At 38.1% G+C, this 27,067-nt stretch overlaps 3 protein-coding genes across 4 annotated transcripts; 2 read left to right on the top strand and 1 right to left on the bottom strand.

Annotated features, from left to right (window-relative positions):
* Positions 1 to 539: 539 nt before the first annotated feature.
* LOC116925436 lies at positions 540 to 26,970 on the bottom strand. Its single transcript, XM_032932149.2, has 8 exons — positions 26,657 to 26,970; positions 5,342 to 5,485; positions 5,131 to 5,210; positions 4,812 to 4,868; positions 4,666 to 4,744; positions 3,533 to 3,666; positions 2,237 to 2,501; positions 540 to 2,151 (listed from the first exon to the last, which is right to left on the bottom strand). Exons 1-8 carry the CDS (start codon positions 26,739 to 26,741, stop codon positions 2,069 to 2,071), a joined length of 927 nt encoding a protein of 308 aa, XP_032788040.1. The 5' UTR covers positions 26,742 to 26,970; the 3' UTR covers positions 540 to 2,068.
* On the top strand, positions 9,446 to 10,837 carry LOC116925445 (cold and drought-regulated protein CORA). 2 transcript variants are annotated; one of them, XM_032932160.2, is made up of 6 exons: positions 9,446 to 9,599; positions 9,988 to 10,146; positions 10,258 to 10,295; positions 10,371 to 10,397; positions 10,470 to 10,520; positions 10,592 to 10,837. In XM_032932160.2, the coding sequence occupies exons 1-5, from the start codon at positions 9,585 to 9,587 to the stop codon at positions 10,513 to 10,515; spliced, it is 285 nt and encodes a 94-aa protein (XP_032788051.2). In that variant the 5' UTR covers positions 9,446 to 9,584; the 3' UTR covers positions 10,516 to 10,520; positions 10,592 to 10,837. The 2 variants fall into 2 exon arrangements, with proteins under 2 accessions (XP_032788051.2, XP_045027155.1); XM_045171220.1 differs by having other exon boundaries at positions 10,578 to 10,837.
* On the top strand, positions 12,533 to 13,394 carry LOC123470671. The gene is made up of 2 exons (XM_045171225.1): positions 12,533 to 12,691; positions 12,789 to 13,394. The coding sequence occupies exons 1-2, from the start codon at positions 12,677 to 12,679 to the stop codon at positions 13,044 to 13,046; spliced, it is 273 nt and encodes a 90-aa protein (XP_045027160.1). The 5' UTR covers positions 12,533 to 12,676; the 3' UTR covers positions 13,047 to 13,394.
* Positions 26,971 to 27,067: the final 97 nt, after the last annotated feature.

The raw sequence follows: 27,067 nt of genomic DNA, 5'->3' as shown, positions 1-27,067 counted from the left end.
ATGGCTCATGGCCGTGCTGATTTGTTCGGCCGTATGGTTTGCTGTGCGATAAGCAGACGTGCATTGAAAAGAAAATAGACGATGTGCAGTGGCCAAATGGTCAGGGCAAATACTACAGCGCATTGATGAATTTGGGAGTTGATGTACGACGTGGTGTTCAATAAGAGACCGTGAAAACCAAAAGAAAAATTGTTTTCTTTTTTTCCCCATTTTCTTTCTTAAATTGTTTACTGAATCATCGTCGGGAAAGAGAAACGCCTGTTAAAGAAAATCATCGCAAGTTTTCGAAAGATGCAAACCAACAAGACAAAATATCAGCATCCTGTGGATCGTTATATTTTCCCGCTAGACGAATAAGGCTTACTCGAGACATTATCTAAAGCTATTCATCTCTTTTAAATTTTATAGGCTTGGCAGGATTTGTTGAGCATCCTTATATAGTTGGTATTTCTTTAAACAGGGATATTGGTGTTGTAAATAAAAAATAAATAATAAATAGTATACGGTTGGCTCTCTGATTAATCAAACTATAAAAAGCATTTAGGGTTCCATTTTTATTGAAGAGAAAAGTTTACAGCGGTGTAGTCCGATGTTCGTATTTATATATAAAATTTTACATAGTTTTGGAGAAACAACGCGTTTGGAGAAAGGTATAACATAAAAACAAACCCATCAGCATTTTTGGTGGACAGAGCATATATAACATAAAAGAAACAAAATGGTTTTTCAATTTCGGAATACTCCCACCGTCCATTTTGATAAAGTAATCAAAGCAGTTATTCTGTATCAATGCGTATATAGTCTACACGTCCAACTGTTTTTTCTACAATTGTTCCAACCAATGCCCTTTTCGTATAAAGCGCTCAATGAATTTTTTTGGTTTCGTTTGGTGTGTATTGGTGTACTTGTTTGGCGACTTTTCTGGCGCATTTCTTCTTCGGACTTGATGGGAAATGCGAAATGACAAGAAGATGGTGAGCATCCGTTAGCTGGAGCGTACAGGAAACGACTTTATGCAGACGTTCAAATGCTGTGAATCCTTTTGCTTCCGTATAGAGGTCTAATCTTTGATGATCGCACACGCGTACATGTATAGGAAATGAAAGGCTAAAGCCGAAAAGGAAAGATGAGGGCTGTTGACATTATAATAACGAAAAAGGTGGAGAGAAAATATGACGTAGGCTAGACGTGTGACTGGGATGATTTGCTCTGTTCCTTTTTTTTTCTTCCCTTTTAGTACAACATATCAGAAAAAGAGGGAAAATGGCCACGTTTAACATTATACATAAAAAAAGTCGTATATAAATGATAAGAAATAACTGTCACAGCATCAACATTAATTTTAAGGGAAAAGACGAACATAGTTGACTGTAAAAACTAAAAAGAAAATGGCACACTGTATAGCTTTTCATGTACAAAGTGTTATACCGCTATGAACTATAGATTAACTATATGGCTAAGATATTGGGGTGTAGACTATAATTAAAGGAATAAGCAATAACACAGCAGTTGCGCTTCCACTGAAAAGACAATGCAACAGTCCATATCGTTATGTGTACGGCTTTTTCTTTAAACTGCGCGTTTCATTGTTCAAACCGATTAGCCTAGCTTAAAAATGAAAATTTTTAAAAGGAAACTAAAAAAAAAGAAGAGACACGAAGACTAACACGTCATCTTTACGATGGAACGTATAAGAGTGGGTCTGCATCCCCGTAAAATCTAAATGAAACCTATATGTACAGTATAGCTATATCGCACCAAAAGAGTTAAAACTGAGGGGCGTGTGTGGTATAATGTACAAATGACATTAACACAAAATAGGGGTGTGGCCCTTTTTCGTACACGAACGAACGTCGTATATGCGACTCGATCGATGACTGTACGTCATATATAAAAACGGAAATCAAAAAGAGGGCCAAAAATGAAATAAAAAATTCGATCATAAAAGAAACAAAAATCTAATCAAAGTAGAGTGTGTCTCCTGTATAAGTGAAAATTCAATATCGCTTGAAAGGCTTCACCTCTGGTTGGATTTGACTGAAAATGCATCGCACAACACAAATGGGTGTTAGCCGAACGTTTGACACATTAGAGTTACGACGAACAGGATCGCTGGGCAAAACCTCCAGAATTCCGATTTTTGCCAAATCCCTGCAGAAAATACAGGCAAACAATGTTTACACGCTTGACCTACATACATAACCAAATTTTTTGAACGTATATAAATAAAATTTACCAGCATTGGCGCCGGAGCGGCTGTCTAGCGTCAAAGACCTCTGTCTGGGATAGTCACCGTTAATGGATGCATCAGCGATGCTAATGTTAACAACAGTCCGTCCATCGATGCGCATCCTTCCGACGCTAGCCGTGCATGTAAGCTTCATCTTTCCTTTCCGATCAAAATGTGCATCTCTGAGTTTCAAATGTAAACCGACGACAGAAGCTTCCAGGCCGCCGTCAATCAGTGTGGATGGATATTGTGTTAGTTCCTCTTTCGTTACCTATTTAATTAAAGTGCAATTCCATAGTTGTGAGAAAAGCATAATGCGAAACATTTGGCCATTTAGTTTATGGTTTAATTATTAAAAGAGTCAACAAAAGTTTGGTTGCGATAGTGGCACATGATGTTGAATCACCGGCCTGTACACATCACGTCCTCATATGGTTTTCAAATAATGTTTAATGCGAGTTAACATGTTCGCACATATATAGGCCTATAGTGATAGCGTGAATAGGTTTGACTCATATCACGTTCCAAGTTGAATACCTTGCATGAATTTATCATATTGAAAATTTCAAGAAAAAAACCTGAGGATCCGTGTCTACAAAGGGCGCGTTATTCCACTCTGAATTGAATTTCAGAGATGGAGTGGATGCCATCAGTTCTATGGGTAGCCGAAAAATGGTGCGCAAAAATCGTTTACATGAATAGGGCCTTAAATTCCAAATAACTTGGCGAATAGCGTTCAACTCGCGCTGTATATAATATAGACGGAGTATAACGATACCTATGCAGCCTACCTGTATCTATATCGACATATTGCCAACATCTTCTGAAAATGTTTGATCGGCAATATAACAACGATAACAATTCATTGACCGTTGCCTAGTAATGACAGCTGTATAGTAACACAAGTATATATACACTGTACGTAAAGATGGTTATCTTTTTTGCGTTGGTTATTCGTTATTTGTCTCAGTTCTCACAGTATAATATGAGACTCACTAAAAGAACGTTGCAAATATCGTTCGCGTTCTACCAAAACAATTGATTTTACCGGATGTTGGAATCACGAACCGGACATGTCTCTTTTTTCGCTGATGTGTTTTCGTGTCAGCGAGGGGATCAAAGCAGTTCTCAGATTATTCCATTCTACTCGTTTATAGGACGAATAACATCCTCAACAAATCATTGCCATTATCTTATAGAGCTTTACGTGTTAATAAATAATTGATCCATCAACTATATAGAACAATAAAGTGCGGTATAATCTATAGAAAATCAAGAGCGCCAGAGGTGCTAAAACTTTACCGGTTTGTCGGCAATCGTCCACGTAATCGTGGCTGGTGGTCTCGAAGGAAACGAAGAACAATTTGCCATAAATTCTTCCCCGATGCGGTACACAGTTTTAGGTGAGGTAATCACCGGCGAATCTCTCGGTGGAACTGCAAGTCAATCCAGAAAAAAGAATCGTCAGTCTACAAGCTAAAAACAGCAAATCTTGACTATATACAACCATCAGGGCAGTACATAGCACAATGATCGTTAAATAAAATTGAAAAAAAATACATCATTATCGATTTCTCGCGAATATTCGATAAGGAAATAGCCGCCATTAAATTCCACTGTACAAGAGTAAACAAGAATTCCATTGCATTGATGTTAGGCAAAAGCATTTGAAATCGAAACGTCCATTCTAATCTGATGCTCAGTGAACTGGGCGGAACTTGAATAGATGCATCATATCCTTGCCTCTGTATATACGCAATTTCAGATAATGTCTGGACGATAGAACAGAACAGACGAGTTATTCACAGTTGGTGGAACTGCTCCCTTTCGCAAGTGACAGTTAAGAGCCCCACCCGTTTGTTTTTTTCCAGCGTTAAGCGTGTTAACGTTGAACCTATATACAGATTGCGTTAGATTTCAATCAGCTAATGGCGTTCTACACTTCTGACTATTCGATCCGAACTCTGATGGTATAGGCTGACGGTTCACTGAACGGCTTGTCTTTGCACAGTCATCAGCACAGTCAAAAGAGCGTGCAGATTGTCGGCCCATGCGGGGGATGATGTTTCTTTCAAGGTTGACGTTCATTAGAAGCTCTTTGTTTTCACGCTTTTACACCGATAAAAAGGACGACTGCTGGGCTTTCAAACGAGTTCTCTTTTTTTTTTTTTCATAGTCGAATTTCAGCTTTGCCTGCATCGTGTATAATCAATCTTAATTCAACATCTTCTCAAGCCCTGTGTTCAAAGGTTGGTCACTTGATTTCACTATTGTCAATATACGTGCAAAGGCCGTAATGTTATTACTTCTGCTGGCATAGACTGTCGTAACTATCGCATTCATAGAAGTCCGCAATTCTCTGTACTCATTTAACTTTTATACGATTAAGCATTTGGTGGAAATGTTTGATAATAAATAGGGGCTAGTCTACCCACCAACGACACTCATTTCAGCAACGTCGTAAACTGTTTGAAAATTGGGTGATTCTGCTGAGACCTCGCACTTGTAACGACCCTGTAAAGACAATCATCAATCATTGTTAGCTGAGATTTCTTTATTTAATCAAATCACATGTTAATACCTCGCTCTTGAGATTTAAATTTTCCAGGACGACTTGATTTTGATCAGATGCCGCCAACTGAATAAGAAAAGACACAAAAACAACATTGAAACATCACGAATCAGAGAATGTAAAGACTAAACAAACAGACTACGAAAACTGTTGAGATTCATATACAAACAACGGAAATACTAGAAAAAGAGAGCGAAAGAATGGGAAGGAAAAACCATCGATCAATCAGCAGACCGATGTTTTTAGAAAGTGGACGCCTCTAAGAGTGAGACGTAACTCTCGAAACTGTCATTCTTGAATGCTCTACTACATGTAGGCGTTTGCTTACGTTAACTTGGACTCCTTCGACGTTGAAGGTCTGAGCTGGAGGATTATCCTTCGGCACGACGCGGAAGAATTCCTTTCCTCCTATAATAGACCAAGTCAAATGATACACAAATCAGTCAACACGTTTCGAATAAATAGATAAACTCTGCACACGCAACTGGGCTATAAATAGTATAGGTCTAATTACAAAAGTTATGCTCCGTTTTTATTACCTTTGTACCATTTGACAGAATAAAGGGTGTCGCCTTCCATTTCAAATCGGCACCCCAATACCGCTGAACGACCCCTTTCAACTTCGGTTGGGACTTGCACTTGTAGCAGCTTCAAACCGTCAACGCCGTAATACCAACCACACCCTGTATAAGAAAAGGATATACAAAGATAAACACTTTATAGTTATATACAGTGTCTGCTGCACAAGTGGAGAGTATTCGATTTTATTTAAAAAAACCCAAAAGAAATTGGAATTTATTTATAAAATTTTAATTCTGAATTAAATAAGGCCCATGTAAACTGTGCAGGTATTTGTTTACAGCATGCAACCAAACCTCGCTATACAGCTCATTTGCATTCGACTGTGTGCAAGCCTCGAAAAGAAAAAAATGATTTGACAACCAGAAGATAGTCTTAGCCTCATTGATGTCGTATCGGTTATATAGTATAGGCTAGCTATGTAAATCAGGCGGAGGTAATCGAAACGGTGCGGTGGAATGAACAAGATCGGGAAACTACATCAATAAATGTATATATATCACTACCAAAAATGTGTGACACGGTAAACAAATCATCGCTTCGTCATTCTGGCTGTGTAGATTGCTTCTCTTATTTGTGGAGATTGAACTTTTGAATCACGAAGTTATAGAGAGGCATCAAAGAAAGTCAAACAAACCTTATATGAACTTTGTTTCCCTGGAGCATATTTTGAATTTGACACTCTATTCGAATACTACCACCACATGTGTGATTTCGAGGTTAAACTAGTTTGTTTTTTTGCTTCACGTGCATATCCAAATTTACATAAGCCATAACAAACATATAATGCATTCAACTTTCAGCAAGTTATTCCCATTTTGCATCTGGATTCTCTTGCGACATGTCTTTTTTTTTAAATATTTTTAACGCGAGTATATACAGAGCCAAGCTATTCATCTAATCAGAATTTATCCCTACTACTATCCGTATGGCTCCTTTTGATCTGTACGATGGGCGAAACAGCTGGGCGAGGACCGACTATTTCATTTTAGTTGACATTTTTATAGTCGCATGTAAATCAATGAATTTCATTCAGTTATACATGCCTTTTTCTCTGCCCTCTATGCATCGGTATAGAGAAACCGAAGAAGGAGGGAAGCTGGCCATAACACAGATTTACTTACGTATAGTCTACTCGGTTAAAATATTCACCATGGATAGACTATATATGTTTATGTCTTGTTTAATACATAAAGCTTTAGTCTCTATATATACATTGGCTTTTGAAAACCGTTCACTTGCAATGCAAATATAAACCTTTTATGTTTATCATAATAATTAGTATTTTATAATTGGTTGCAGTTAACGGGCAACGAGGAAGGGTCAGTAATGCTATAGGCTTACGTCATATTCAACTGTTTTCCGTATACGCATTTGTTTCTTGGCGACCCCATCATTAAAATGACAGGGCCCTACTATAAACTGCCTTATTAGTTGTGTGTCCACTTTGTGAAGACAGCATCATCACAAACAAAGCAAGTTGCTAATAAACCGCCAGCACATTTGTTGAAAGAAAGCTTTGTTTATATTTGACTATACACACAATCTTTTGGCTGAAATGAGAACAGTCTTCAAAAGAGTTGTGACGTAACACACATATATTCATCAGAGGCCGGCATAAAACAGCCTACAGGATATGGCACAAGTACCATCCTTACCATCTAGCCTCTATATATACACGGGCGATCCATCAAACGACAGTGACGTGCACAACAAGCGATTCATCAAGTCAAGTAAGCCGAGAGCTTTCAAAACAGGCACAAGCATTGACCGTATCCGTGTAAATTCTACATGAGACCCACGAGGCAAATTGCCATTTTACCTGTTTGAAACAATTTATTAGCTATTTTGTGGGATGATCAACTCTACAAGGTGAATACAATTAATCACACCGCATATATATACTCAACTTGATGCAACTTAATTGACTCAAATATATAGTTATACACTTTTAAAAGAATCAACACGTTAACGTAATAGGCGATGCAGTTAAAACCTATTTGCACCTTTTAACGATCTTCAAACAGTTTCTGAGTTAAGACATTTCGCTTTTCGGCGTCATTCTATAGAACCCCCTTTTCACTTTTTAGGGTGAGCACATAAGATCGTGTGATCTTATGATAAATACGACGATGGCAAGGGGAAATGTCGCAGGCTACGAAGACGCCCTTTTGTGTGGCGCCGTCTTTTTTCTCTCCCTTTAAAGTACAATGGAAGATTCGTTAAACCTTCAAGTTGTTCCAGTACTTCAAAGAAGACGAAAACGTGCTTTGAGTAATTGAAACAAACATGTCAAAAAAGAAGGAAGCTGGAACAACAGAGCACAAGGAGAACAAAAAGCGAATAGGAACAAATAGGCAAGCCGTAAGCGGATCATTCCACTCATCATCGCAAGTAGACTATCTTCTTTACATAATGCAACATCAAGAACAAGTCGGCAAAATCGATGACAACTTTGTATGCCACAATCGATTTGCCTTTCCGTGTATATTTTCTCGTGCTGTGCAAGAACTCGTATAGTAGTAAGCTAATGATTATTAGACATCTTTCATTTGATTTTATTGCACTGTTTGAACAATGGAGGGCAGGTTCAGGCAGGATCGTGATAGGAATTCCATCAATGTCAGCTGATTTACGCGCGCACATTACTGTGGTATTAGAGACTGGTGATGATGCGGACAGTCGAATAACGTAATTACAGATTGGGCATTATAATATAACGTTTTGGCATTGAAACTGCCTCCCGTTATGTCAGAAGCCGTAAATTCTATACGAACACCGTACATGTAGGGGAACTGAAATTAAAACGAAAGTTTTGCGCCCCCATTCCAACTTTTTAATCAATAGTCGAGCCTTCCACTTAACGCCATTTAATTGTCGCATTAAGGACATTTATCCGTTTGTATTTCGTCGTTACGCCAGGCACTCTATTTGATTAAATCTTTTTCTATTAGCCTACAGCAGTCGTTTGGGGACAAAGGATCTATATAGCCTTTATCCAATCAACACTAGATTTGAAATTGAAATCACAATTATCATTATACTATCATCTGCCCCGTTTAAGTTTGAAACTATGAACAGCTACAGTATATTACAGTAGTTGTATTACAGTTATATAAGTGCGATGACGTATTGCAATGTGATTCTCATTCAGCAATCGAGGTCAGTTGCAATTAAAAATGGTCTAGACAGTCGGTTGTTGGTCCATTTATGAATTCAACACCATTCGCTGCGAGATTAAATATACGGCCTTGGCCGATAACTTTGCACTCGCAATGACATAATAACTTTAAACGGACAGAAAAATTTTCCCACATCGCATCATTTCTTGCTCCTGTCACGAGAATCTGACTAAGATGAATGTACATCATATAGATCAATAAATACCCATATATATATGATTCAATGATTACGTTTATGATTTTGACCGTTATTTATGTGAAACCATATATGAATCCACGGCTGACTGTTTCATCCGGACCGTTGAACTGCCATCGTCGTGTATAAATTCAACTTTTTCAACTTTATGCAGTGAGCAGCACGTATATACGTGAATATGAGGGGGGGACAAGGTGAATTCACGGATGTACGGAGACGCCTTGCAAACGCCAGCACAGTTCAAAGTTATGGTTAGGTGTAACCAGTAGAGGCCATTAAAAGTTCTTTTTGCCAAAGTCAGCGTAGCCTGATTTTTACCATCCGTTTTTCTTTTTTTCTATGTCAGAAAAGCCAAAACCTTTCTCGCATATAAGAACAGGAACTTGTTGCAAATGGAAAGCAGGGAAAGTGAATTTTTTTTTCTCTTTTTTTTTATTATGAATAAATGAATAAATATAACTTCTCCTTTCCAGTTAAAACCTCTCATTTTTCTTTTCCTTGTAGTCTATCCGACTAATTATCGAGGTATGTCGACATGCTTTTTTCCTATTTCCTGATGCTATAAAGATATCCTGATCGTGCGTGCTACACGACAAGTGGCGAAATACAGGACTATATACACACGCATTCACCAAAAGGAAAAACAACAAAAAAGAAATTCAAGAAACTCTTCCATTTATATTTTTGCATAATCAATACGTCCTCCAACGTTTTCGAGTATAAAAGAATGCTGCGACAAGCTGGTAGGACAACAACAATTCCTTCAGTTTGAAAAAGAAACGTATACAGTTGTGATAAACGCTCTCCCTTTTGTAAAAAGACGCCATGAAAATCGTGATGGTAGGTGATTTTCGTGTCATTGCATCCGATTTAGGGGACTGTGTATAGTATGTTAACACCGGTAACAACAAAACTCTGTGTATGTCTCATGCATTTGTGATTGTTTTTCGCGGAAAGAACGTCGTGTTCACTGTATATGTAAGCCTATCGATTCATGTAGCACTTCCTAGCAGTTGTTTTCTCTCTCATGCTGGTATTATCATTACTATTTTTACTCGACAAAATAATGCTATAGCTAGGCCTACTGTTGTATATTAAATATCAATTCATCATTTTATGCCAGAATTTTCAGTTATATAAAGAGACTCTTACAGACGAAGTGAAATGCTATGTACGTATAATTCATCATCAGCATTCGATTGTAATAACTATTTTTTGGTATATTTAGTTGGCCGTTTGTCTAGTGAACTTGGCATTGTTGGTGTCAGTTTACGCGGATGAAAAAGCGGATCAAACTTCGGCTGATTTTGCAGCCGGAATGGAGGGAATGAATTACAACGGGGATGAAACCAAACATCGGCCAATCTTCATTCTACCACGACCTCCGGTAATATGGGAATTCACTTTGATAGCAATCATATATATACCTTTATTTTTCCAGTCTTCTGACGTTATTGTCTATACATGTCCCCTATATTTTCTTTGATAAATTATGCAGATTTATGGTGGCTACGGCGGATACGGAGGTTACCATGGGTAATTATAAATATTTTTGCAACATTGCAAGTTTTTATATTATTTATACAAGTCAATATTTAATTTTTTATATAGGGGATACGGTGGCTATGGCGGTTACGGGTAAATGCGAAAATTTCTATAAGGAAAAAGCGAATTTCTATAACACATGTGTTTCTATTGCGTTTTATATAGAGGCTATGGTGGATATGGACATGGCTTCGGACCATATTATGGTTAAAGAAGGTATCAAATCATATGTTTTTACCACTGTCGTAGATACCATTTGACTAACGTGTATAGTATACTTTGTATAGAAATCGTGATCCCGTTCCCGACCGACTTGCTCTTACACGAACCGTTCAACGTCAAACGCTTTATCGGAAATATTATTAGGCTATAATAGCCAATCAAGCATTTGAAAATGTTTCCTGATAGAGATGTTTTGATGTCTCATTTGTCTAAACCATCAGCACTTCAGTACTTTTATATTTTTTATCTTGTATCTACTGCTGTTCCCCGGTTATACCTTCATTTTATACAATAAATAGTTTCACATCATTGCAGCCTTTCCTTTTAATCCCAGCACGCATAGAATTGTCTAGACATCAGTCCCACGCCCCAGTATATAGCCTAGTTCCGCTTCGGCCGAGTTTAACGATTTCGCTCAACAGTTGTCAAAAGGTGTTATATCCATCAAACTTGAGATTCATGTTCTTCAATACATCTGAAATTTCTAGAATTATGGGTTTATTTTTTAAAAACAGTCGTGACATGAAGTTTAGCACAAGGTAATGAAAATCCCCTCCCCCCCCCCTTTTTTTTTAGAAGGATAATAATGGCATCAGATAACAGATTGGGGAGCCTATTATCTATACGACGTGATTAGATTGCCGAAAGTTGTGACCTGTTCACACGTGTTATTTAATTTTCATAGAAAACGATGCCAAAATTGTTGATGAAATAAAATGTTGATCCTTTGTTTTCTGGAACACGATGGCTCAGAAGTGAAAAGTGAGTTGGCACTGTCTAAACCAATTTGGTGCACAGCATTCGACACATTGTTTGTGCCGTGCTAAATGTGTATATACGGGGACAGGACGAAGCGAACACGCACGACTGTATAGTTAATTAGAAATCTTTTATCACATAATTGGGTTTCATATTTTGGCAACTGATATCGTGAAATTTCTCGGCAAGAGGGGCGTGTCCTTCAGTATGCTAGGGGTGCCTCGGGAATGTCAAACTAATTTTCTTCTTCGTTCTGTTTGAAATTCCATCGACCCACAAAAATAGGCCCATCGCTGCGACTAAAAATAAAGTCAGTCTCAAGTATGAACCATTGATCAAACTGAATGCACAATGCAACATAAGACATCAGGGGTTTTTTCATCTTTGAGATCTATTCTATATTCGTTTGTTATAAACGCTCAATCTCTGCATGGTCAGCATCAAAATGTTTTCCCTTTTCCAACGCCTTCGGTTCTGTGATATTAAACATTCATTGTTGCTGTGACGTTTAACTTCTAAAAAAAACAAAACACGCGCAGTTTTAAAGTTTATAGTGTTAATCTAGTTAAAAGTAGTTCGACCATCAAAAACTGGAAGTTGTTTGAAAGATTGCGTCGAATCTTTCAGTTGGAATACTCTCGAACAATTTAAAATCTTCTACATAAAATGGTCGTAAATTCGCATGTAGCTACAGCCTTGCTTGTCTTCAACAGACATCTTGACACAATAGTTTTGAATCAACAAGCAAATCCATGGTATATGCAGATGAAAGGCTATCTCAACTTTTCTTATAAACTTTCTACGTTCTGTTTTCAGAGGTGAATAAAACAAGTAGCGCCACCCATTGTATTGGTCGTGTGTTGAATACAGTTCGAACAAAGTCTTGTTACGTCAAAATTGTGTGTCACATATTTTTAAATCGGTCTGTAAACAAGGTTGGGTTTGAGTGAACCTTGGCCTTATTGCCCACGAGTATAGGGCATATCTATTTCTTAAAATTCCTTCTGTAAAAATTAGAAATCAAGTGAAAACGTTCGTTTATATACGTTGCTCAATTACTAATGAACCAAGGCGCATTACATAAGCCGATGCGCATCCAACGTAGATTGGACGAAATCCGCCATGTTTTTTTTTAAAGTCAGAATACCTTCAAAATCACCTGATTTTTCCAGTTTGATTTTGCGTCTTATAGCACAGGCCCACCGACAACGGACATTGAATCGTTAAACATTGCTCCTATTAACATGTTTTGAAGGCCATCACGTTCATTGACTTTCACTGATGTTGCCATCCTTTATAAACAGAAATCATCGACGTACCTCAACTCACAATTGATCGACAGGTCCAAAGCGAACCTTCTCCGTTCCCAGCGTAAAACGTCTTAAACAAAAATGAAATCACTTCTCGTAAGTCATTTGTTTTCTTTTCCTTTTTTTTCAATTCGTTTTTCGTATTTAAAATTCAAGAATAATTGAAATTTAAAATGTTGACGTTTGCGTGAAGATTGCAACTTGCGTCACTCTGTTCCTCATCGGAACATGCGTGGCGATGGACGCCGATGCGTCGGCGGACAAGCAGACCGATGTTTTAATTCCGATAGAGAAAGATCTATTAGCCATGGAGGAAGAGGATCAAACTCCTGTCGAGACCAAACATTGGTGGCATGGACACAAATACGATTGGGACAGGAAAAAACACGGAGAACATGGAGGTGGACACTGGGAAGGCAAACACGGAGCCTGGTGGTGGAAATGGCATTAAACTACTTGCCACGACATCAAATTTCATTTTAATGCTGTACATGACTTTGTTTCGCGAGTGTGTGTATAAGATCCGCTCTTAAACTGATTGTTGTTCCAGCCGTCGTTTTCATCTTCGAAACGTATATTAGGTCTACATCGAAACTTTGTTTCGGTTCCAGTGTTTTTTAAAAATATACTATCTACATTTTGACAATCAAATGCTTTAAAGGCGAATTAGGGCAAGATAAATTAGGTCCTGGTTTGATTTGTATCTATAAGGCTTTAGTCCAGTGCTGCGTGAAACTAATGCAACTATATACAATTTGACCGACACTGTAATCGAGTTTAATACACTAAATTATTGCGACCTTATAGCCTATCATTTCTTTTGCTTTGCACGTAGTCTACGTACATAGTGTATAATTCATTGCTAAATGGATTTGTATATAGTGGCTGCACAGCATTTTAGTGATATAAAAAAATGCCATAACCCAAAAGTATTGGTGTAATCAACGAAAATTGCATCGCCGTTTGATGTCGCTACCATCGTCAGAGCCCCCCGGAGTTCTTGCAAAACCATTCTGGACTTTGATATATATTTTCGCAATAGACATCAGAGACGTCAACATCACGTGATTGCATTTGAAACGGGCTATAATACAGACTTCTTGAAATTCATTTTCAGGACGAAGGATTCAAAAACGTATTGTGCTTGTTATATAGCCAAGCCTATAATCTGAGCAACAGATGTTTAACCTATTAATCAACAACACAGGTTATAATTTGAGCGAGCAAACTTTGAAATTGAAATGTTTCTGATGCTTGCCGTGTCCTTCTTTCTTTGATCTAATTTTGTCTATGCCTTAGCGGCCCAATCCGCTGAGTGGTTGTAAGACTATGCATCAGCTGTAAACTATCCGGGGTCCTGGCTGTCATGTAAACATGTACATTATTCAGAGTATAGACTACATAGTATATAGCCTACAAGCTCCGCACAACGTCGTAAACAATATGAAGCAGAGACCGTCATATATTTTCCCTTCGTTTCTTTTACTTTCAGCTGCAAATCGAATGGCTTTTCAGGTGGAAGACTTGGCCAATTGCGTAATAACGTAGACTGCTGTGTATATATAAACCTTGATATAGTAATATTGGAAATATATTCATATATAGTTGTACAGTACTTCTTCCATCTCTTTGTGTTATACCATCAACCAATCAACGTTCAGCACACACTATTTAATAACACATTGAAACGTCGACGACCTACTTGATTGACTGACGACAAAAGTTCAGTTATAATTACGCGTTTGCCGTTGAAATTAAACTCGTGAAAAAAAACTTCGAGCTCCAATCGACAAGCAATGACGTACAAAGTTTGACTTGTAGGTTACGACGTCTCGATGCGGAGGAGAAGAAGGCAAACAAGAAATGATTAGGTCTATACTTCTTGACATTCAACCATATCTAGGACCTGTTCGTTTCATTCAATATTCCCCGAAGTTGCACGATGGAATCGGTCGACCGTTACAAATATAAATAACAACATATATTTGATATAAACACAGTCACTGTCTATATGTCTATGCCATATACAAAGTGGATGCGAGGTATCAGAGATAAAGGAGGAAGTATAGACGAGACAGGACTACATATAGGACGAGATAGACTATAAGAGCTCGCAAAACGAAAAAGAAGAAAAACCAATGGTTATCTATTTGATTAAAACATTGGCGTGATGGCCCAGGATGGAGGTTCACTATATACGTATATATATAGACTATATAGAAAGCCGGAGCGTTGATTCGATCGAGCAAAAAAGAAACATATAAAAATGGTGGGGACGCGATATGATGGGGGGAGAAGAAAGAGAGTGAGCAATTTGTCAACTCTTATACACCACTTAGTTTGATCAAACTAACGGCAATCTACTTGATGTCTATATTTCTGATTTTTAATGGTTCTCCATATTTATCGCAATTATATATAGAGAGATTTGATTTCTTTTTCAAATTCGAATCACATTTGACTAATGAATTAGCTTTGTGCTGATGTGTGTTTTTATTTGGAAAAGATTAATCCCATACATGTTTGTGAACTATGCACGAAATCAAACAGATTTAGAAGATCGTGTAATGTGAGATTGTATATATAGAAAAAGGTCGGCTAAACATCAGATCAAAGTTCAAGGTTCGTTGCCACTCCCAGGCTGTGGCCTACATCTCCGAACAAAGTTTGAATTTGGCGGTTGGGTATCGTGGTATGTTACAGTACATATATGTTTCATTTGATAGAATCGCTGTCTGACATCCCCTGAATTTCAATAAAACTCTACTCCGGCTAATAAAAAAACAAAACGAAAACGTGTTGACGCACGATTTCGTGGATTTAGATTTAGCACGATAGGAGTAAATATAAAAAAATAAAAGATGGAGACAGCAAATAGATTGCTCAACTAACGCCAGAGTTTCGGATCGATCTTAGATGAGCATTAAAAGAAGCGAGAGCATCAGGATTCCGGCATCCACTCTTCCCCTTCTTCCCCTTTGATCCTACATCGTCCTCGACCCGCTGGAGTAACATCATTAAATAATAGAATAAAGCAAACAAACAACAAACAGAGAAGAAAAAAACACAAAACACAGACCCCCTTGCTCTCTTAAGTATATATAGTATATGCTGTCTATATATACAACATAGCGCACGGTGATTACAGGCGGCTAAAATAAAAGAAATAGAAAAAGAAAAACAAAACAAAACAAAAAAACTCTCGACACATGTTCTAACGCCTTTGATGATATTGATAGGGCTCGTGGGGGTTGTACAAGGACTTGACATTGTTGTGAAAAGGCTGCCGGAGAAATGCGCACACATGTGCATTGGTATATAACACATCCTTATGTAGCCTAATCGGAAGAAAATCTGGGTCGACCGACACTTGGTGATGGAGTGGCGGCTGTTTCCAAAATGGCCATGGCCCCCATCATATATATAATTAAATAGTTTCTATTAATGTTTATTTTTTGTTGAAATTCTTATGTCATCTAAGTGCTTTGCGCAACGGTCGTTTAATAGTTAAAAGGTTATATAGAATATAGACAATGGATGAGCACGTGGTTTTCTCTATGAATAGTTTAGGCATGTTTTTCTCGTGTTTAGACATGTTCAGTGGTTGGCTGAATATCGGAATAGCACATTAAATATTGAATCTTCCATTCCAATAGCTGATATAGGATGGCACCAAGTCTAGCTATATAGTTACATAACCATTGGTTTACACCGACCCAATAAATATAAATTGAATGACGTGGTGCAAGTTGACCGTCAAACCGGATGTGGTCTGGTCACTTTCCCCGTTTCATTTTGGGAGGGGGTAAATAGGGTGAAGGACTGTCGCCAGTATAAAGAGAAGGCAGAAAAATAGAAAAAGAAACGATATCAAATGAAGATCCAGCGCAATCTATGACCGAAAAAGGACCGAACTGCTATATATAGGATCCCACATTTGACATCTATGGGTTTCGTGGGTATATGTATATGGGGGGGCCGTATCTAGTAGGGTCATCTCGGCTATTCATTCTAGAATTCACTATTTATTAGTCAGCGTAGACAGTAAATATAGGGGAACCATATAGACACATACAGAGTCTATATTGCACACGCGACAGCTGCTGGCCATTGATGTTAGCCTATTGTTTGCTACAGGACTTTTTGGCCCCCGCAAATGGTCCACACACTGTACCAGGTTGTCTATATATGCTATATACATTCGGATGTGGTAGTGTGTGTAAAAGGAGGATGGAAATGGAAGAAAAAAGAGAGAAAGAGAATAGATACACTGTGCGCAGTTCGTGTTTATCCAGCAATGTCGAGGACAAGAGCGAAGGGTAGTCCTTGCATCAACAATCAAGAGCATCGCCGTCTAGTTACAGATAACGCCGTACATAGAACAAACACTTGGGTTTATTCTTTACATGTTTAAAGACTTGAACAGACCGCTGTGGTTTCTGTTGAATCAATGGCATCTATTTTTTTTGGGGGGATGTCGCTCTGCTGTGTCCACACACACACTAATTGTTATGTATCATAAGTGCTTTTCTTTTTCTCTGCTGTTGGCAGCTTTTTGACGTTCATTGTCGAAACTCGGCTGATGCTGTTTCTCTCTCTTCCGGTCTTTTTTTTTTTGAACACATGTATACGCAGCAGTTCTCTTTTTTTTCTTCTTTCCTTCACACACACACACACACACAAAGAGACACACAGATCTTTTGTTGTTTTTTTATTTGGAGCTGTGTGGCATATATAATAATAGCCGAGCGCTGATGTTTTTCGAGATGGCCAAGACATGGAACGTGATGGTCCATTGGCTATACACCATTAATGTATTGTCGTGAATTTATTCGAATAAAATATACGTAGTTGCATTTCTTCTTGGACGCCTATTTACTGGCTAACTGCCAAACTTTTTAAGGACGACATTTTTCGTTGTCATTTAAAATTCAACTTGTTTCAAAAAATAGGGGGCGTGTTTAGGTTGTGGCGCTTTTCGACGGCGATCGACACAATGAGATTCAGTTAAGGAGGAAAAATGTAAACAAATAAAAATAAAGTGGTTTCATCTTTTCATCAAGGCGCGTGATATACTTGAGGCTATTCCCCACACAAATCCTATATTGGTGTAGGCAGAGGAAAAGAATAAATAAATAAACAAAAAAAAAAAAGAACAACATGGAAGCGTTTTAAATACGCTGTTCCAGCTGACTGCTTATTTAGAAAGCTGATGGTTGTGCAATCTCCCGAAAACTTGCAAAGTGTTTTTTCATGTGTCTACTACAATGTATATATACGCGTCGGGATATAGAATGAGGCGGTGAACGTCCTCGTTTCAAACAAAATGGGGATTTTTTTTTTTTTAACACCACTCGAGGCCCGTTTGCGCCAAATCCGAGACCCAGTCACCCCCCCCACTTTTTTCATTAGTCTGGCATGCACAAAATTTTCTAGAAAATATATATGGACCATCGTTTATAGAGCCCTTTGTGACTGTCGCGTTTCAAACGACGACCCAACCCAACATCGTTTGCTTTTCCCCAATAAACGCCGTGTTAATACAAGGAAAAACGTATCCTATGTGAAAGTAAATCAGGTGAAATATCGTTCATTTTATTTGAAAAACAAAATGCCATAAAACATAAGAAAGATATAATCTTTTTAAAGGAATAGTCGGTTGACTTTGAAAATTCAGCGTTTAATTATTTTGTACTCAAATGGACCCCGTGAAAAAGTTGCAAAAAGCTTGCATAACAAACTATTTGAATGCAACGTACCATGTATATACAAAACGAGGCTAAAAAGAAATCTTTGTCCACATCAAACCACAATCTTTTAACTGATGCGCAGCACAATAAATTGGCTGAGTGTAAAGTTTTTCGAGTCACAGCGGGAAGAGGCTTTTATACGCCCGTTTACTAGTTTTATTTTTGCGTGAGTATATAGACTTTATTATATATACAGTTGCACACATGAAGACTGACTGATGGAGTGAAAAAAAAAACCAGAAACCCCCCCACAGAAAGGAGGATATATAAGGAGGGGGAGCTTCGTGCAATAATGATGATGAGATGGTCCGTGATGATGAATGATTGTATTAAGCCGACCCTCTCTGCCTGATGATGATCAATACATTAGAACCCCTGGTGACTATATGGGCCTCAGTCTAGGCGCTGTGTATCCTTTTTTTTTTTTCAAATAGGGTTCCGCAACATCATTCTCTATACACGATGGTCTCTTTTTTTTTTTTTTTTCCAACCCTTTTTAGTTCTCTGGTGCGTTGTTGTTGAGGGAAGTAGAGAAGCTTTCAATATGATCACGAATGACGCGGCATGCGGCCGTGTATATCTCCGACAAGGGCGTGGCGCACGGAAGTAGCTCTATATATATATGTAAAGAGAGAGCACAGGGTGGAGTTCAAGCTCGTCGATTTCTAGCCAGTGTTGACCAGACGTCAACATCGCAAACCAGCACCAACAGCAATTATTTGGCTGGCGGTAATGTATATAGGAGGAGGGCCAAGATTTACACAACACACACACAATTGGACTATTAAAGCGATGCGTGTGCTGTCATCAACGACGCTGACCGTGGCAAATATATATATATAGGGGATGCCTTTATTATTAATTCAATTATACCAGTCCATCGCCCATAGTCAATATGTAATGAGGCATTTAAACCATCGCATTTTGACACACAAAAATTGACATGCGATTGAAAGATGGGACGAACGTTTCGTTCTATCAGCGGGAGAGGGAAAAAAATGGACGTCTATATTTATACAAGTATCGATTTACTTTTATCCAATAAGCAGAAAACCTCGTACTCCCCCCCATCCCCCTTTACTATGGACACAGACGCGGAGGGCAGTAAAAATTGGCCTCTTTTATATATAAACCTCTCATCGCCTCTTGTCCCACGATTTCTCTTCGTCGTTTATATAAATAAAACATCCGTTCGCCAACGGTCCAGCAAGCGTCCAGTCAAGCTTTCAATATAGAAACACACACACACACACACACAAAAAGAAATAAAATAGAAACCTGATTCACGGAAGAGGGTGAAACCTTAGACGGAGAAGAGCGCGCGGACAGCCGGCCGCTGCAGTTTGCTGTTGTTGATGGGGGTTCCCCCTTTTTATTTTTTATTGTTCCTCCTCCTCCCCCCTTTTTTTTTTTTTGTAGATTTTACTGGAACGGGCGTTCTCGTCATCGTGAACAACAAAAATAACAACGACACGCGACCCTTTTGTGTATATATACGAGAACAGCGGCAGTAGGGCACGCGTCGGTCCGCACACGGCCGGACTCCGCAATCGGCCCAACTATCGTCCGACAATTAGGTTCCCATTGGGGCCCCATTTGTAAAGCTCATTAACTCGATGCCACATGCAGTCGCAAACGAGATTAATTAGTAGTTTTTTTTTTATTCTTCCCCCACCCCCTTCCGCCTATAATGTTTTGATTGACTGATTTAGTTCCTTAACAGAAAGTTTAAAAGAACAAAAACAAACGAGCAAACGATTAATGAAAACAAACGAAACTGATTAGTTAAAAGCTTAAAGGCGTTGTAGATTTGAATATATGAAATTCGGAGGGTGTCTAGTTGACGTTTCTCAAAAAAACATTCGTTTTTGTGCGGGCCGCTTGAATTTTTAAAGACATCACGATCGCACACAAAGAGAACCGACATCATTTGCTATACATGCAATGCGCACGTATATATCTACTCTAACGTGGCTTACTGATGATAGCGCAAAGGCGAAATACGACTGAACTAGACAATAGACAACAAATGGGCGTTCGATTGGATGGATTGAACCAGACCCAAAATAAAAAGGTTCCGCAAAAAAAGGAAAGAAAAAGAAGATGGAAAGACTTCCCCTTTTCTCAGCACGGGCTTTTCTTCCTATATATATACACATTGCATGACAATAGAATCGCAGGAAGAAGAGGGACGCAATCATTGCGGCTCTTCATCTGTGTGTGTATATGGAAAAAGAAAAGAAAAAAGGTTTACCCTTGCTGGTGATGCGCTTTTATTTCTCTTAATGTTATATAGAGGCACGAATCCCCTTCTCGGGTTAACTGTTGGTCGCTGCATGACGTCACCTCGCTAGCCTGTCAGGCCATGGACGAGTGATGTGTTGGATAGGATGGAAAAAAATAAGGGGAAAACTAAAGCAACCGGAAAAGAATAGAGTCTCCATCGCATGGAAAAACATGAAAGAAAATTAAATCAAAAAGCAAAAGGATATCTATCGACTTTTGCTGGTCCGGTTATGGATGAGACAATCAGCGCAAGTTCTGCATCAGAGAGAGAGAACCCCCCCGCAAAGAGATCGAATATAAACATTATTTTTTTTTCTTTTCTCCAACACGATGTATATCGAATCGTTTTTATATTAAGATCTACAAAAGAAATGGACACGTTCTTCTCTTAAAAAAATAAAATAAAAGGAGACTTAAGTGATCAACGCCATTCGTTTGTCTTTTGTATATGTATATGTGTGTAGTCTATACTACACGTAATGTAATAGTTATATGCTTTGGTCGCCAGAGGCTTACAAGTTGGCTGATGTACGTTCTGCAGACTATTCGTTCACGTCATCCAACATGTCCCGCTGATAGGGTGTAGGCGTATTATTTATAACACCATCAGTGCCACCAGTGACGCTGTCGTCCAGTGTATACGTTATGCACTATAGACATCAATTCGCAAGTAAAGTGATTAGTCGTTTTCATCCAGCTATTATATCTCTCTTTTGAGTCAATTGTTTTGTTTCCTTTCAAGACTCATTTTCACATGCTTTGATTGTGCATCTCGCAATGGAGTTGCAAATTGCCTTTGGTAGGTTATATAAAACGGCAGTGAATGGGTGCGGTAGATACGCTGCAACGTGCTAATCAGTCACACGATTCTAATCGGATCGAATTTGTAAAGAAAAGACAGTGTCTTCATTGACTCCGTTGGTGTGAAGGAGCTACAGATAAAGCACATGTCCGTCAAAGAAAAGACTCGATCGAACGCGAAATCAGCTGCGTAATACAGCATTGTTTTGCGGCTAATGAATATTTAAAAAACGGCTCTATTTGCATATAGAATTTGTCCATATATCGATTATTACTATTTAACAATCTGGAGCTTTATAGTTTCAATGAATTTTCTGTTTCTTTCGGGGCCCTGTTCATTTTTGGAGAACTTCAAATCAACTATTGGCTATATATTTGTTATCGTTTGATTCGACGTGACTCTCATTCACATTTGTCGATATTATACAGCCTGATACTACGACAGCTATTGATTATGTATATGCTTCAATTCTATGAAAGCAAGTGAATAAAACACATGGAAAACGGGCTCTATACATTCTATTTACATCTTCATAGGCGCTAGACGTATATAGTCTACTTGTAAATGCCGACCGACTATATAGTTTATACCTCTGCGAGAAGTGCTTCATTTAAAATGAAAACGAAAATGTCTGTCGGCTCCGGTCACGACTCACGATATAGAGGACGATATATATATGAAGCTCCATCAATAAGACACGGCTGTGTTGTTTCCAGAGAACGCACATCATTGTCTTTTGCTGTTCATTCGGCCCACTGCTCAGTACTGCTTATTATTGCCTCTTGTCAAAGCAGGTAATCAGCAACTTGCGGCTGATAACGAGACCCGGTGAAGCCGAGCGCAAATAAGCCCAACCCATCGTTCGCTTGTCGGGGTATACATATATATAGTCTACATACCTTTTTTTCTTTCTTAAATAGATTCTACGTCGTTCGTATATAAATATATATAGTATCTATAGTAATATAGTATATAGTGGCCTCCAGCATGTGTATCTATATACTTATATGACGACTGGTTCGGGGGGAGGGAGGAAGTTGTGTCTTAACGAGACGCTTCCTTTCATCTGTACATATAGTCACATTGAGGATTGCATTCAAAGGTCTCTCGAATGTCCCGCGTCCGGCATTAAGTCACTATAGCCACAACACCTCATTTGTTTCTTGAAATAAATATATGTATTCAAGCTGTGATAATTTACTGTAATAAGTAGCACATTCATCATCAGCAACAGTCAAAATGCGTTGATGGTTTTTCTGTTACATTGTTTATATAGATATAGACGAGAACGAAACACTGCAAAAGCTTTTGATCCGCACAGCTGGCCGGAAGTGGTACAAGCAGACGGCGTGCATTCATTTAAGCAGCGAAGCGAGGTGCAATCTAAAGTTCGGTATGCCTTTGTGAAATGTCAGACCTCCTTGTCATCTGCCGTCTTTCGTTCAACGCGGTCCCCTCCACTTCACACCACTGTCCTCCCTCTATCTTGACTATTACAACGCCCCCTTTCCCTGCCTTTTTCTTGACTCATTTTATTTATTTGTATTTTTGATTTGATACAAGATGACATTTCGTAAGGAAAGGAGGGCGTGCGTCTTTATATATGACGCCCACTGATTTACACTCAATCATATAGTGTTGGCGTGAAAGGCGGTGCCGGTCTCTGCCGGACGTGCGGAGTACAGAAGGTATATCAAGTAGCGACGACCTTTGCCAGAAAAAATCGGATCAAGTTTTTTTTTTCCCTTTATGTTTCATTTTTTATTGGCTTATCTATTATTTTAGATGATAAAAAAAAAATCAAATAAATGCTATTTTCTTAGCCGAAACGTCTACGTACTATAGTATATGTATATGTAGGAGAGATCAATCGAACTTGCATTGCATCTGTAAAATAGAGAGAGTATGTGAAATCACATTATATAAGCTGATCTCGTATGAAATCAAAGTAAAAAAAAAAAAACGACAAATCACATTGGCGAGGTTGGGAAAGCCACTGTATATATATACAGAATGGAATGCGGAAAATGTGTTACTCGCTTAACTTTGGACGTTGAAAAAGAATTTCAAACGAAGGTGGGGCCTGGCACATTTATGCTGGTCATAGACTCTTCGTCATTCTCCAGCTCCTTGGAGGAATGTAACTTGGCCAGCTTCGAAAATTATCAGGCAGAATTTACAAACGACTCTTGTCTCTCTCTCTCTCTCTCAGACACGAAACTCAATGAAGAGATACACGTCATCTTTGTACTTGAATGCGGCACTTTCAGTCAAAGACGAGCAAACTCTCGCTTTATACTTAACTATCGGTTTTGATCCGTTTTCCATGGCGAGCTACTTTCGAATCGAATTTCGCCCCAAAATCTATATAGATATTATACTAGTTCGCCTCTTTATATGCGTGCCGCTTTTCTCTCTGTGTCCGCTCTTCATTGAATTTTGTCTTGAATTATCTATACCGGTATATAAGAAGCCGCTTCGGCTATCTTCTGTTTAAAGAGAACTTTGAACATTCAAATTTCTTGTCCCTTTTTTTTTTCTTTTTTCTTTTAGTTTCATAGGAGAGGGGGTATGTAGAATTTTGCATAAGTGTTTGTCTGTTATGCAACGGATGAAAAGAGATGATGAGCATGACACATGAATATAAGGGGCGAACCAAACTGTCAAATGCTCAAATATGTATATACTATAGAAGCTGCTCGTTTGCATTAGCTTCACCCCCTTCCACCGAATCGTTTTGCTCTTTCAAATGTCTTTTCAAATGGCAAGCTTAATGAAGAGTAGTATATATATGCATATATATATACTCAATTGCCGTTGCTGCAGCGGGCAATCCCGCGGGATCGTGTCATTACGACTCGCTATATACATCAAATAATACTTTGTTTTGCCTCAATCGTTTTCTCGCAGTTCTATAAAATGTTTTCAAATTATTTTTTACCAGTTGCGTTTTTACTTGTCGTGTTGTAGACTATTATAAAAAGGGCCGTGTTAAAGAGAAGTAGAAATGAAATGAGCGGCAAACGCGCGGCTCAACCTGTGGATGAAAAAAATCTTGTAATTTTTGATTATTATCATTTTTAGTTTTGCCTCTTTTTATTTTTCAGGAGTTTTTAAAAAGAAATTCGTGTTGGCTGTTGAACTCAATTCATTGCACTCAACAGGATAGATGCAAGATGAGGCAAGTCTGACTTCATTAGGCAAATTCCTCGTCTTCATCATTTGAAGAATGAATTCTCCGAATAATATATTCCCCAGGTTTCGTTCAAAAAGGTCTCGACATATGCAAACGACTGTATGCACACGTCTTACAGTACAACATACTTTTGCTACAAAATATATAACGTCTATACAACCAACATCAAAAGGTCTTTTTGACTAATAGCATCATATAGACAAATGAACTGTTGGATTGAGCCATTTCTTTTTTTTTTGTTGTTGCTCATATATTCTTTGATAGAGTTGCGCATTTTTAATCAGCGTTATACAGGACACACACGCACACAAAAAGGTGAACACATTCAAATCCAAGAATGGCTTTAAACTGATTCAATCTCTATATGCTTCCTTTTTCTCTACATCAATTTCATCGTACAAAGTCTATATTTACCATCCATCTAAGAAGCGATCTAATCTCATAACAGTTTATCGAGTTGCATGCGTTCATCATCTCGGATGTAAAAAGAGTAGGGCTATAATTCCTTGAAAGGGCTATCCCAGGTAAAACTTTACTTGGCATTACTCAAGTAATACAATAAAAAAACTCGAGTAATACTAAAGGATTTTGGAACAAGTATTTTTACAATAATAAAATAGAAATACCATAGAATTACTTGAAGCAAAAAAACTTTAAGAAAATAAAGCAAGCAGTACCGAAGCATTCATTTTCTAGTGAAACCCTCGTAAATGTATAATGAAATTCAGTGAATTTAGAATATAATATAATGGTAGACTAGTCTACCATTGACTAAAACGGAAAAAAAAATAGTCGTCAGAGGGGATTGAACACGGCATCACACACAACTGACTTTCTCAGTCGAGCGCCTTAACCAGTCAGCTATCTTAATATGATATTCTTTCTACATTTCCCTGATTATAATTGTGTTAATAATTAAATCCTACTTTTAATAATCATATATTTATTTTAAACTATAATTTCTATCTTTTTCATTTTTAATCGCTAATTTAACCCAAATATTTCAAAAAAACAAAGAAAATGTTAATGTTCAATAACACATTTAAAAAGCCAAAATGGAAATAGTTGTATAAAAGCAAATAAAATATGACAAATTTAAAGGGGGAAGTAAAATTTACCTGTAAGTCATCAGAAGAAAGTTAGGAAAAAGGTAGAAACCAAAAATTGAGAGTGAAGCGTATCCACGAAAAATACATGCATAACAATATATAAAGTAGAAGTACAGTGGCAAGCAGTAAAAACAAATGTGAGTCTCAGTAAGAATATAGTGGCATTAATGCCCAATGTAGTGAAACAGCAATTATTAGTGCCTACTATAGTAAAACAGCAGTTTGTGTCAGTAAATATGCAGTGAACACTACTGAAAACAAAGTGTGTCCAAGTAAACGTGTAGTGGTCACTAGTGAAACAGTAGGCTAGTGTGTGTTACTAATACTGATATATTGAAACAAAGACAAAAATACGCCCACTTATAGTGCTGCTTTTATTTTACTGCGTTCACTACAGTAAAATGATAGTTTACTTGGCTACATTATCATTTTGTTGTAGTGCAATCTAGTACTTTTTTTACCTGGGTATATAATAGAACATTTTCAAATACATCACATTGCACCTTGCGTGCTCCTATAATTTATGCAAGCGACGTTGCAATTAGATTGGGGAAAACCTGCGATGGCTTGCCCTTCGTGAATATGAGAGGTCAACGTCTCCATCATTTTTATGTATATATCCTATACCCTTTATTATTATAAGGCTTCTCGTATAGATGATTCCTCCCTCGGCTTAATACACAAGATTAGTAGAATCCACTTTTAAGCTATAGCCTATATATACTGGTCATCCAGGAAGAAAAAGGTCTAACGCAATTTGAACTGGAAGCCTTATATGCACACTTCGCGATTACTTCCGATTTAATTCACTTATCCAATAAAAAAATAATAATGCGCATTCTTCATTTTCCTCTTTCTTGTTTTTTAAAGCAAACAATACAAAGACAATGAAAAAATCTAGATATTTTTCGCACTCACCGAAGAGAAGAAGAAGAATCGTTGAAAAGAGAATACTTGTAGATTCACAGCGCCGGTTGTTGGACCGACACGAAAGAGGAAACATCGTCAAACGAATGAAAAGGAGCGATGCTAACCGAAAGGGAAATTCTTTTGCGCGTGACAGACTGCCGAAGAAGGCAAACAATCTTTGTGTATATTGTATATAGCGCCTATATTTTTCTTCTCCTTTTTCTATAGAGAGATGAGAGAGAGGGAGAGAGACTGTGTCTGACTTGTCGGAACGCCACGTGAAACACAACTGACTGAAAGAGAGGAGCCCGTCGCAGTTGCCGTTCGCGTACCATGTCGGCGTTCAAGCAGCAGCAGCACGCACCCTCCGCCGCGCTATGGCATTATTCAGCCAAGCCGTTGTTTCTATACGCTTCGTTG

This window comes from Daphnia magna, linkage group LG1 (genome assembly GCF_020631705.1).
Source record: "Daphnia magna isolate NIES linkage group LG1, ASM2063170v1.1, whole genome shotgun sequence".
Classification (NCBI taxonomy): Eukaryota; Metazoa; Arthropoda; class Branchiopoda; order Diplostraca; family Daphniidae; genus Daphnia; species Daphnia magna.
This window is presented reverse-complemented; position numbering and strand designations above follow the sequence as displayed.

Excerpts from the sequence above, each read along its gene's own strand:
- LOC116925445 (XM_032932160.2), top strand. Across the intron at positions 10,147-10,257 it reads TCATTCTACCACGACCTCCG|ATTTATGGTGGCTACGGCGG; the intron begins GTAATATGGGAA and ends TAAATTATGCAG. Across the intron at positions 10,398-10,469 it reads GGTGGCTATGGCGGTTACGG|AGGCTATGGTGGATATGGAC; the intron begins GTAAATGCGAAA and ends CGTTTTATATAG.
- LOC116925436 (XM_032932149.2), bottom strand. The coding sequence starts at position 26,741 with ATGTTTCCTCTTTCGTGTCGGTCCAACAACCGGCGCTGTGAATCTACA. Across the intron at positions 3,667-4,665 it reads TGCTGAAATGAGTGTCGTTG|TTCCACCGAGAGATTCGCCG; the intron begins GTGGGTAGACTA and ends ATTGACTTGCAG. Across the intron at positions 2,502-3,532 it reads GGACGATTGCCGACAAACCG|GTAACGAAAGAGGAACTAAC; the intron begins GTAAAGTTTTAG and ends TTAATTAAATAG.